We start from the raw sequence: 13,102 nt of genomic DNA on the forward strand, positions 1-13,102 counted from the left end.
CTGCTATGATACCATTGAAAAAGCGGGGAGGGGGGGGGGGGGGGGGGGGGCTAACAACCACTCCCAATATTTCGTTCGGAAATCTGTATGGACTAACTCCAATATAATTTCGTGAGAATCAACTAGACAGTCAGACTCAATCAAGGAAATATATCAAAGAGCTATATCTCTATTTCTCAATATAATCTGCAATCGAACAAATAGAAACCTAAGATCCCGATTGATATGAGAAATGACTTGAACGGTATCAAAAACCAATGTTTAAGTGTCAATCAATTACTACCCAACAAACAAGGTCGGATTTCCCAATTGATTAAACTATGCCCAACCTGTGATATTTCAATTATATAAACAAATATAATGCGGAAAAGAAATAACACAGACACCAGAAAGTTTGTTAACGAGGAAACTGCAAATGCAGAAAAATCCCGGGACCTAGTCCAGATTTGAACACCACACTCTATTAAGCTGCCACAGACACTAGCCTACTACAAATTAACTTCAGACTGGAATGTAGTTGTGCCCTAACCAATCTCACGCTGATCAAGGTACAGTCGCGTTCCTTACGCCTCTGAATCCTAGCAGGACTCTACGCACTTGATTTCCTTAGCTGATCTCACCCACAACTAAGAGTTGCTACAAACCAAAGTCGAAGACTTATAAACAAATTTGTCTCCCACATAAATGTCTATTCTGATAGATAAATCTGTCTCCCACAGAGATACCTATGAAGTTTTGTTCTGTCTTATGATAAATCAAGGTGCACAGGAACCAATTGATAATTCGGTCTTATATTCCCGAAGAACAGCCTAGAAATATCAATCACCTCACAATAACTTAATTATATGGTAGTATAACAAGTTATTGTGGAATCACAAAGAATGAGACGAGGAGCTTTGTGATTACTTTTTATATCTTACCTACCGGAGATAAATATCGAGCAAATATTAGAGAAGATAGTACTCAAAACGATAGAACAAGTAAGATCAAAATACTAAACTACAGAGAAAATAGTTGGATCTGGCTTCAGAATTCCAATGAAGTCTTCAAGTCGTTAAACTATAATGGTTTTAGGAAAAACCTAGGTTAAAGGAAAATCGACTCTAGCCGCAACTAGTATCACATAAGATGTGTGGGGATTAGGTTTCCCAGTTGCAAGAGTTCTCCTTTATATAGACTTTCAAATTAGGGTTTGCAAGTTAGCTTAGAAACAAAGTATTCCATATTCACCGTTAGATAAAAATCTGACTTAAGATACAAGTTAAGTTTGCATGAAACCAAAGCAATATCTCTCCACCGTTAGATGGTCTTATCTTGTCGCACACAAATGAAATAAACTTTCATTTAGATATGGGTAACCGTACCTAAACGTGTATATTGAGTTGGCTCAATAATAGTTAACGAAAGTTAGCCATATGAAACTTTTGTCTTAACCACATTCATCTAAAACATCTAGATCAACTATGATGATCAATCAATTATGAAAGATAATCAAATGAATCTAATTGCGTTTCATAGAGTTGCTCAATTGTTGACAATCAAATAGAAGTATATATGATCCAATTGAAGCAAAATCAGAATGATTCGTAATGTACAAAGTAGAAAAATCAGTTCATGAACATTAAGCCACGGTTTGCAAAGATTGCATTCCTTATTTCATAAATGTATTTGTTCATGAGTATGTAAACATACTTAACCGATTTTAGAACTTTCACCACTTAGTTTTCAAACGGGTACGCAAACTTAAGTTTCAGACTTTGGTTTTGTCCAACAGTTTGCAAACGGGTATGCAAATTGTCGTCCCAGGCCTAACTCAGGTAGAACCATTCGCATATTGGTATGCAAACTTGGTTCCCAGACTTCTTAGTTAAAAATTGCTTGCATACTGGTATGCAAACTTGGTTTCCGGACCTGAATCACACCAACATAGTTTGTACACTAAGTACGCATACTGTGATGTTTTTCCAGACATGGAAAAGTTCTAAACTCCCATTTCAATCATTGAAACATTCTTAGAAGACGACAATGGCTGTCTCACTTAAACCATTAACTTATAAGCAATTTTCAAGTGATCGAATGATCAATACGTAACTTTCCAAGTCGACATCAAATGATTATCTCACACAAATCATGTAAGATGTTTCAAGGCAATTTCCACATGATCATCTTTTGACTCATTATTTAGTTTCCAACAAATAAATTATTTTCCAACTAAACTCGCCAAGAATAATGATGAATGTATCTAAAGAAAAAAGCTACTAGCAGATATTTCGAAAAATAGATAAGCGAGTTATACTCAGCTCGAAATAACAAATGCGTAGATATGAAAGTCTATATCGATGTACGAATTTTTGTCTCAATAGGAGATATAATAGAAGAATAGACTTTTGAGTGATATATAAGCTTTAGTCTCCACATACCTTTTGTTGATGAAGTTCCTCCGAGTTCTTCAATAAATCTTCGTCTTCAGTTGTAAGCGCCGTGAAGTCTAAAGATCAACTACACAATCTATCTTAGTCTGAAATTCCTATAAGTAGATTAGTCTAAAATTCCTATAAGTAGACTAGAAATCAAGACTATAGTTTTGACCAACTAAACTTGACAAACAAGCTTGAGATAGCAACGCTTGCGAGTTCGACTTAGCAGTGCTCTAACACTATATTTTTGGTGGACATGGTAATGTCTGTAAGAACTTATTTTATTGGTAAGGGGATGTGATGCAAATGATATGTGGTGCTGGTTAGGAATTCATGTCAACATATAATATTGTTTGCGGAGATGCCATCTAGAAGGTGGATATTCACGATTCATTGGACCTGAAGTGTGAGATAAGGTTTAATTTATACTGCATCCATGTATGTGTTAAATGATCGATGATGTCTGCGTTTATTTGTATGGGAACATCATGCATGATGAAGATTATTAGTGAATATCATAATCCAGTTAGCCTCGATAGAGATTGTTAGACCCTTGACGATCTGATTAAAAAGGTGTTGCTTGAGCGTAGAAATGAGGGATTTTAACTGCCTCCCCTGCAGACTGGTTAAGGAAGGGATGGCCTGGATATCCCTAAATATGGTTTGATGCTTAAGATGTTTCTCACTACAAAGGATAGCCCTAAAGGAATCATATTTATCATGATACTCCAAGCGCGCTTCATTAGGAGTGTTTTGTCATGATCAATGTTGCTTCATTTGGTTAGTTTATCCTTCATTAGGAGTATATATTATTATTTTCGCACGCTGCAGCACGCAGAAGGAAAAAAAGTTTGGGTTTCCACAACGTGAGTGTCGAGCGGAAATGGAGCTTATGAGTGTTAACCTTTCTATGGTGTCAGGCATTTAGTCATCCAACCCATTTGCGTGCCAATCGTTGGAGTAGAGATGCAAAGGATGTATGTGCCTACATAGAAAAACGAAGTTAAAGTTTTTGCCATGTACCTGGTTGAGAGCATCCACTTGTTCTTTTATTGTTCAAACCTTGAGTGGTGGTTAATGGTGAATTTTTTCCATGTATTAATTTGGTGACCTGCAGAAATACTGTAAACAAAGATCGAACTCGCGACACCTCTCGAACTTTTTGTGGTCTTTATATATTTTTACTCGTTCTTCAAAAGATCGTACATACCACACGCGTGCACATGGCTTAAAACTCTGCAAATTTTAGCAGTAATATTATGTTTAAAATCATTGTTGGAATCTTTACTTATTATTAATAAAGAAGATTTTTTCATGGTAAATGAACAGGGGGGTTAGTCCTCGAGTGATTTCGGGGGAGTTGTGTGTATTTTAAATCTCAGGGATTTTGAGAGAGTTTGAGAGAGTGTAGGGAGTTTGAGAGAGTTTTGTGTTTTTGAGTTCAGGGAGTTTGAGGGAGTGTAGGGAGTTTGAGAGAGTTTATTAGAGGGAGTTTGGGGGAGTTTGAGAGAGTTCACTCCTAACTCATTCTCTTTTAAGAAACAGTAAACCCTTATTTGCAAATAACATTGATCTTTAATCAAAAGAAAAAAATAAATGAAAATGATCATATCTCTGTATCAATAGTATGTTATTTTGTGCAACGAGATAATTTTTTTTCCCTTCAATTTAACGGTCTCCATACAATTCTAACTCCCTTTGTTCACGAACATTTTCCCACATATCATCCGCTATACTCTTTCTCCATGCATTAGCTTCTTGACGTTGTTGTTCTTGAGTTTGTTGTGTCAAAATTTCATCGTCATTTACAAGCGTTGATGGATGGCTATCTTCCTCTTCCTCTTCCTCGACCGGAAACTCATCTGAACGGCATTCTTTTCGTAAGAAGTTGTGTAGGCCTGCACAAGCTGTCATTATCTCCTCTTGCACCTGATACGGAAATGGAGGTTGAGACTTAAAGATCAAGAAACGATACTTCACAACACCGAACAATATTTCAACTACATTCCTCAAAAAAGCATGACGCATGTTAAATAATTCTTCAGCCTTTTCCGCATGATTACCCATACCAGAAAATTCTTTCAAATGATAACGTTGGCCACGAAATGGTGTTAAACAATATCGTCGGTTTGCAAACCCACCATCCCCCAAGTAATATTTACCTGAATAAAACACAAAAAAGAAAACTTCGTCAAGTAGAACCCGAATATAACTTAACCAAAAAACTCAAAACTTCACATTAGATAAAAGTAAAATTACCTTGCGGTATTTTCAGTCCATTTCTTTTTGTCATTGCGTCGTTAAGTATTTTAGAATCATGAGCAGACCCTTCCCATCCACTGAGCACGTATATGAACTCCAAGTCGAAGTTGCAAACCGCTAACACATTTTGAGATGTAATTCCATGTCGATTCCGATAAACGGCTGCATTTCTTTTCTCTACCATTGTTGGGATATTAACGTCCATAGCTCCAATGAAATCCTTAAAGTAAGGATAAAATCGTGTACTCTCACGAATTTTAAATGGAGTTGCACTTGTTGGCTTAGCTGTAAAGGAATTTTGTTTCACCGAAACACATTTTCAGATTGTCCAATATTTGCAGTACTAATACTTACCTGATCCTCTTGAAATTTTTATGGTACATTTACAACTCAATATTCCACAACACACCCAAAAATCATAGCATTCCAACGGTTCATTAAAAAGATACATTACTCAGAACCCGACTATTTTCAATACGTGCATACAGAATTCAATTCCGGATTTCTCACACTTTGGTGTATCTAAAGTGATCAGAACTTCATGAAATTTATACAGTAGGAAACCTTCATACATACAAACATCATAATAAAATTTAAGCTTTGTCCGATAAGCAGAGAATGAGATAAATAGGAATCAGTCCCCTATTCGGGATTTAAACTCAGCAGACCATAGTCATATATTGTGCAAGCTTTGCAGTAGCAAACGTGACCTGATCCGCGTGAAAATTTTACTGTACTTCTATAACAAGGTAAACTACGACATACTCAAATTTCAGCATATTCCAACGGTTGAATTTAAAGATATAATTATAACAAAAGTACCGTATGAATTGGCTAAAACACGCCAATACGGAATGCAGTACGCCTCTGTATTGAACTTTGGCATATAGAATAGAAGAGAAGTATGTGTCTAAATAAGATGACTTAACAAGTGATAGTGATTCTAAATGACACCCATTCAAAGTAGCAAGCCAATTAATGCATGATGACATAACAAATTATGAAGATAGCTGTAAAGGAATTCTGTTTCACCGAAACACAGTTTCAGATTGTCCAATCTTTGCAGTATTAATACTTACCTGATCCTCTTTAAATTTTTATGGTACACTTACAACTCAATATTCCACAACACACTCAAAAATCATAGCATTCCAACAGTTCATTAAAAAGATACATTACTCAGAACCCGACTACTTTCAATACGTGCATACAAAATTCAATTCCGGATTTCTCACACTTTGGTGTACCTAAAGTGATCAGAACTTCATGAAATTTCTACAATAGGTAACCTTCATATATACAAACATCATACTAAAATTTCAGCTTTGTCCGATAAGCGGAGAATGAGATAAATAGGAATCAGTCCCCTATTCGGGATTTAAACTCAGCAGACCATAGTCATATATTGTGCAAGCTTTGCAGTAGCAAACGTGACCTGATCCGCGTGAAAATTTTACTGTACTTATATAACAAGGTAAACTACGACATACTCAAATTTCATCAAATTCCAACGGTTGAATTTAAAGATATCATTATAATCAAATCATGCAATTTCTTACCAAGATCTTTTGAACCACAAATTAGGATTTTGACAGAGAGAGAGTACCCACGAAAAAAACTATACACACAATCAAAATAAACATCATGGAGATCAAAGATATGAAAAACAATCAAAATAGTACACAAATCAAACTATTATAAACAATCATGGAGATCAAAGAAGAAAAAAAACATACCTGGAAAAAAACGTTTCCTCTTCTTTCTCCTATGGTTTTCTACGCACCAAACTCCTTCCCAAATTTCTACTCTTTTGAGAGATTTGTTGTGAGACCAAAATACACTAAAAACTCCTTCGAACTCCCCAAAGCAACCAACTCCCTAGTATTATAGGGTTTTATGACTAACATGGAGTTCAAGAGCTTTTTTTAAACTCCCCAGCGACTAACAGGTGTTTTCTAGAGAGTTTAGGAGACTCCTCTAAACTCCCCTACGACTAACGAAGATTTGGAGAGACTCCCTCAAACTCCCTCTGGATTAACAGGAGAAAAATCTAAATACATTAAAATCTCTCGAACTCTCCCACGACTAACCCCCTGGAAAGTTTCTTTCACTCTCAAACCCCATCAAAACCCTTGAACAGAAAACATCTCTCTTTCTTTCCCCTCCCCTTCTCTCTAAAAAGCCTCTGCCCACTTTCTCAGAGACAAACTAGGGTTTTCTATTTGGACCACCATGGAAGCACTTTCAAGTTCAGTTTTCTCTTCGAAATTAATCGGTACTGAAACTTATAACCAATCTTGTCTAAGCAAACCCTTGATTAAACAAAGAAATGGGTTTCTCAAAATCAATGAAATTTCTGAAACTAAACAGCAATTTAGTGTGGGCAGATTGGATTTGTTGAGTTCTTCACACAGTCACAAGGGTGTTAGTAGTAAAAGTGGATTGGTTTTTTCAGTTAATAATGCTTTTAATCATGAAGTTTCTGGTGATGATGATGATGATGACGATGACGATGATAAGAATGATGAGCTCCTTTTGATTCCAGAAGCTCATTCTTCTTGGTTTGAGGTAACAACAAAAGTTTTTTTGTTCTTTTTTTTTGTTCGCCCAAAGTTTGTGGGCCTTTTGTTTGATTATGTGATATAGGTCAACTTTTTTGGAGAAAATAATCAAAACCCACTTTGTTGGTATGGTTATATTAAAGTTCATAGGATGATTAGCTAGTAGTTTGATATGAAATAAACACACTGGCAAAGCCAGGGTGGACGGTGAATTCGCATTAACCCTCCACGGCCTTATCTGGATCACTCCACTGCTTAAACAGTAGCTTCATTATTTATCTATCTTTTAGATTTTGTGTTTTCAATTTTTCTGGGTTGGTTTGAAGCTGTTGATGTAGCATAACCCACATTGCAGTTGTTCTGTGTTTTCAACTTAATGTGTTTGTCGGAGTTATCTGACATTAACCTGTGTTTTAGCAATTGTCTTTATTTTTATATAAATCTGATTACCTTATCGTTCATCTATCACAACGACGTTTTAGTTGCTTCTTGCTTTTGATTACGTTTTATACTGGCGGGAGTATCTAGTATCCTAAATGGCTCCTTGGAAGGTCAGTGCCTCAGTGGTTCTCTTCATCCTAAGACAAAAGTGGGAATTCCGGACTAGTTTCATATATAAATAATAGGCAATGTTTTTGTGTCTTGTGTTGTATCCTAGAGGACCACGTGTAGTATATTAAGTGTGAGAATTTTAAAATTACTTTCACTGAAGTGTAGTCTATGAATGGATTTACCAAATGGCTACTTCAACATTGTTGTGATGGCTTCTCTCGTATTCTGAAGGATACTCCTAGTCACCATGGAAAAAGCGAAGGGGGTCCTGAAGCGTCAAATTTGGTGACACCTCTGGCGGTTTCAAGTGCTGGTGGATCTAGTGGTGGTTCTAGAGCGGGACTTTTTAGAACACCAATCTCTGGTGGGGTTCAGAGTGCAACATCTGCTCATGGCCTACCTCGGCCAGCGTTGGCAGTTCGCAATCTGATGGAGCAGGTATATTTATATTTTTGCGGAACATTTTTAAACTTTTCTAGAATTTTCAGCCAACTTATCATATCTTATTTATTTCCTCTTTTGGGTTTATTTTTCGGGAAAGGGTACTGATGCTGCTTCTTATGTTTCCAATTCAAGGCCAGATTTGCTCATCTATGTACCGTGATGTCTCGTATGCACCATCGCAGAGAGGGATACCCATTTGGTTCACTTGTAGATTTTGCACCAGATCCAATGGGCCGTACGTCACATCTTCAATCTCTTCCCTATAGTAGATTTTATTCCGTTTATCATAATTTAGTGTTACAGTTGTGTTTTTGTTGGTGCAGATCCAATCTTTTCATTTTCACCATTAGCTATCCACACAAGGAATCTGTTAGCTGATCCAAGATGTACACTTGTTGTTCAGGTTAGTGGTTCCTTACTTTCTTGCTCGGTTAGTGGTCTACTGTGTATCCATGTACATAAGTTGGTTCTCCTTTTATGATGTTATTGACAATTGGTTTTAATTCATAGATACCGGGATGGAGTGGATTATCAAATGCAAGGGTTACAATTTTTGGTGATGTCTATCCTCTTGCTGAAGATCAACAGGTGTGCGCCTCACTATGTAATAATTATGTTTACTGGGACTTTGGAAGATGTTCTTAGGTCATCAACCTGTTAAAATGAGATGGCCAATTGATCATAAGTGTCTGATCTTCATCTGTCTAAGATAGTATGATAGATAGGTGTTGTAATAACCTGGTTTGCTTAATATTTGAGTAGTAGGAACTTTGGCAAATGTGTTGAACCCATGATACAACCACCTTCTGCCAGCCCTTACTAATACCAGTAGGATGCTGCCTCTAGACAATGGGATGCAATGGAATGAATGTTTTCCCCTGCCACTGTTATTTAGGTGCCTCAGGAATTTTTATGTTACCGCAAGGCCTCAGATTTTGTTATTGGCTTGCACTGTCAAGGGCTTTGACATTTAAGTCTGGTGCTGCTCCTGCTCTTGGAACTAGAAGGCCGGTCACCACACAAAGAGATCCATATTCCAGTCATGTAAATTAGCAAAGATTAGAGTGTTCGGAGCTTGTATTTGACCCGCTTTACTGAAATAGGATTTACCAATCTTGGAATTTCATTCCAGGTCTAGTGCCAGAGTGGTTGACCCATATGAATCTCGAGAGGGGATGGTTGGCCTCCCCTTCTTGTCCAACCAGCCCGCTTCTGCGCTATCGGAAGCCAATACCCTGATCAATACCTCGCAGTTAGTTCCTCATCCCGTTTAACTGATACTAGGATACTTTAGTGGTTGAAGTGTCGTTCGGTTTTGCCCTTACTTGTATTGATAGGACCGTTTTTACAAGCCCCAGATCGAGACTGCATATGGGACATCTTCATAGAACACTTGGACAACTGAGCGGCAAGTGCAGGCCATTGGTTGTCTAAACGTATAAAACATGTACTGGCAGTGGAGGATAGATGAATCTATTTGATTAACGTTCTATTATGCTTCTGATCTTTAATTTGCATGCATGCTCGCGTTGTCAGGAGTGGGCTCATAAACAATATGTTGCAAAGCATCAGCAAGTAGCTTCGCAACAATGGGGCAACTTTCACTATTTCAGGATGCAGAACATTAGGTTTGTCCCCTCTTTAGACTCTTCCGACTAAGCTTTAATCTGTAGACCAGATTTCACATGGAGTCCCAACTTTAAGCCATATACAACTTGTGTTTTTTTAAAAGAGGTCGAAGATGCTGATTCATATTTCATCTGTGTAATTGCAAATAGTGCCTGATCGATGCATACTATGGTCATAGTAATTGCCACTCTCCCTCTCTGGTGAGGAGATGGGTGTTAACTAGTGCTTGTGCATTGTAGGTCTTCTCTTCTGTTAATTGGTGGCTTCAGTGTCGCTGTTTGGTAATTGCTGTATCGTTCTGCTGAAGGAGGGTAACTAAATGGATTTTTTTTTTCTGCTTGGTCTTACCAGTGATATTTATTTCATTGGAGGATTTGGTACTGTCGCTTGGGTAGATGTCAAGGAATACGAAACTCTACAACCTGATAAGATTGCAATCAATGGAGGGGAGCAAAATTTAAAGGTGTAGCATTTCTTTCTTTTTCTTTTACCTTCTTCCACCCGAATTAAAGTTTGCGCAGCAAGTAGTGATGTGTTTATATATCCACTTACGTTAAAACGTGTCTGTAGTTTTCCCTGACCGCTGATGGTTTGCAGTGTTGAACTTTTTTAGGAACTAAATGCTCTTTTCTCGAAACCACTTAAAGAACTTCTGTCCGCTGAAGCAGAGATTGATGATGCTGCTCTGATATCAATAGACAGCAAAGGCATCGATATTCGGGTTCGACAGGGGGCACAGGTCTTTCTTTCTCTTTTATTCACACTCTCATGAATAAGCAGTTATCATTTTTAGTTGTCTTAACTGAACTGTTATCTTGAATGATTCACAAGTACTCTGCAGCTTATCAGCCATGTCTTGTATTGGCAATATGCAACAGCAAGCTAATGAGGATGCTCAATATTGTTGGCAATATTTTGATTTTTGGTCCCTCATAAAGAATTTCATCAAGATTGTCTGGTTTAGAATAGTCATACATAGTTCTTACTTTCATCAGTTAATGCAATTTGCATGGTCAGGTTTTGTGTATGCCCACTCAACTGGGTCCCCAGGAATATGGTTCTACTTCTTGTTTTCTTGTTGAGGATGATCTGCATTTTGAAAATTCATCACTTAGACCTTCTCCACATCCTGTGGAAGTTATGTGGAAAAAGGTCGAATAGAATGGATCCCACTAGTCGAAGCGTACTTTTTGTACCTGATAATCACCTGCCGGGCGCTTGATGACAAGCGAAAAACGAAATTTCCATCCTTTCTTTTTAATCTATTTTTAGGATGAAAAAGAGAATATATATGTAAACATAACCTATATTCTGATACCAAGCATATTTGACTGACACGTGATTGTGTTTGCAGTTCAACATTCAGCGAATATCTTTCGATGTAGGATATGCAGTAGAAACGCTGGAGGAGGCGAAGGCAGCACTACAAAAGTTGATAAACAAAGATTGCATGCTGAGACTGCACATCAAAGGTTAGAACAGAGCTAAGCCAGACCCTTTATTTCCTCTACGTAAGTGGTACAACAGAAAAGGCACTAAAAAGTTAAATGGTGGCAAAGGTGAGGTTCATCGCTTGAGTTTAGATCCGAGTCCATGTGATCCCACAGAAGCTGTTGTGCTGTCCTCTTCTTCTTCTTCTTATATCACGCCCAGCTTGTATTCTTACATATTTCATGCATTTTTGTGTAAGGTTAGTGTATGCTATAATCTGTACCCAAGAAAGATAGGTTTTTTCCCCCAGGGTATTGGATTATGTTGTGAAATGTGAATAATACATCAAATTGTGAGTCTTCGTCATTCTGATATTGCTTAGGCATCAGTAGAAAAAGAAGCACAGAAGATTTGTCTTAACTGTGGAGATATGGGGAAATGTCTCGAAACGCTTAATTTGTTTGTTGATGATGTGTCCGTAGGTTCCTGGTGAACTAAATATGGTTATTAGGTTGCTGATGGATGACATCTCCTAGGTGAATATCATTTTTGAAATTTGTAGGAGAGAACATTGGTTTGGGTCTTGATCAATGTACTAGATGAAGATGTCGAGTCAAATTTTGATATCAAGATAAGAATGGCCTGTCAAAATCAGAATCATTTTTTGCTTGTGTTTCTTATCTTGCTCATCACATTAACCTCAAAGTCTCTAATCTTCATTTCTGGATTATGGTACTTCCATTGGTGTCTTAGCTCTCTCCCCATCTTAGTCAAATCAATTTTTAGAGGTCGAGTCATTGGTCTCTATTGACACGTTCATCTCTAGCCTACCCCAACTTGATGGGACAAAAGGCTCTGTTTTCGGTTTCAGTATGTGGTATAAAGGTGCCTGTGTAAGGTTGGACAACACACATAATTTGAGCAAAAATGATTGAGACTACATATAAGGAAATATAAACACAAATTTTAAGACGGATTCCAAATAGATTTGTAAAGGACTTCCAACAGAATTTCAAAGCTTCAGATACTGATAACAGCCACATCGCCCAAATCAGGCACCACTTGGCTAAAGCCCTGGCTTTTGCAGTGAAACCTGTTTTGAGACATACTGGATTTTTTGGAGGCATATCAAATAATGTCAAAATAGGGTCACTAAATAAAAAAAACATCACCCCTTATCCATCCTTTTTGATAATGGCATAACTGCCCTTACATAATTAGTGGTAATGATTATAATTAGATTTGATTAATTAAGAATTTTAAGGATTGATTAAAAATTAAATTATTAGTGTTAAATTAGTAGAGAAATCAAATTTATGTGAGAGAGTTGGAATTTTTGAGAGGAAGAAGAAGAAGTGAAAAAAACTTGGGTTTTGAGATTTTAGTGATTAGAAGTGACCAAAATGTGTGATTCAAATCAGAGGTAGGCTTCTATACGAGGTTTAATGTCCTTTTTATAAGTTGAATCTATCAAAAAATTGAATTTTTAAAACCCAGATCTACTGACCAGATGAACAGTTCGGCTGATAACTTGTGAGCGGAACTTTACTCTGTAACTCACGAATTTAGGTTCGGCTGATTCGAACAAAATCGTTGTTAGCCGAACCCAGGTGTATTTTCAAAAAACAGAGGTTCGGCTGACAAGTTATCAGCCAAACTTCACTCTGTAACTGAAAAATTTATGTTCGGTTGATTCGAACAAAATCTAGCAAAATCGCATTAGCCGAACATAGTGTTTCTCTAAATCATATACTAGGTTCGGCTCAAAATTGATATTCCAAGATCAGCCGAACTGATCTTCTGAAA

At 37.2% G+C, this 13,102-nt stretch overlaps 1 protein-coding gene across 1 annotated transcript; it reads left to right on the forward strand.

Moving 5' to 3' along the window:
* Window positions 1-6,740: 6,740 nt before the first annotated feature.
* LOC113298888 lies at window positions 6,741-11,758 on the forward strand. The gene is made up of 9 exons (XM_026547755.1): window positions 6,741-7,247; window positions 8,024-8,230; window positions 8,369-8,471; window positions 8,560-8,639; window positions 8,747-8,824; window positions 9,773-9,864; window positions 10,217-10,328; window positions 10,479-10,604; window positions 11,220-11,758. Exons 1-9 carry the CDS (start codon window positions 6,912-6,914, stop codon window positions 11,340-11,342), a joined length of 1,257 nt encoding a protein of 418 aa, XP_026403540.1. The 5' UTR covers window positions 6,741-6,911; the 3' UTR covers window positions 11,343-11,758.
* The last annotated feature ends 1,344 nt before the right edge of the window (window positions 11,759-13,102 follow it).

Source organism: Papaver somniferum, chromosome 7, assembly GCF_003573695.1.
Source record: "Papaver somniferum cultivar HN1 chromosome 7, ASM357369v1, whole genome shotgun sequence".
NCBI lineage: Eukaryota > Viridiplantae > Streptophyta > Magnoliopsida > Ranunculales > Papaveraceae > Papaver > Papaver somniferum.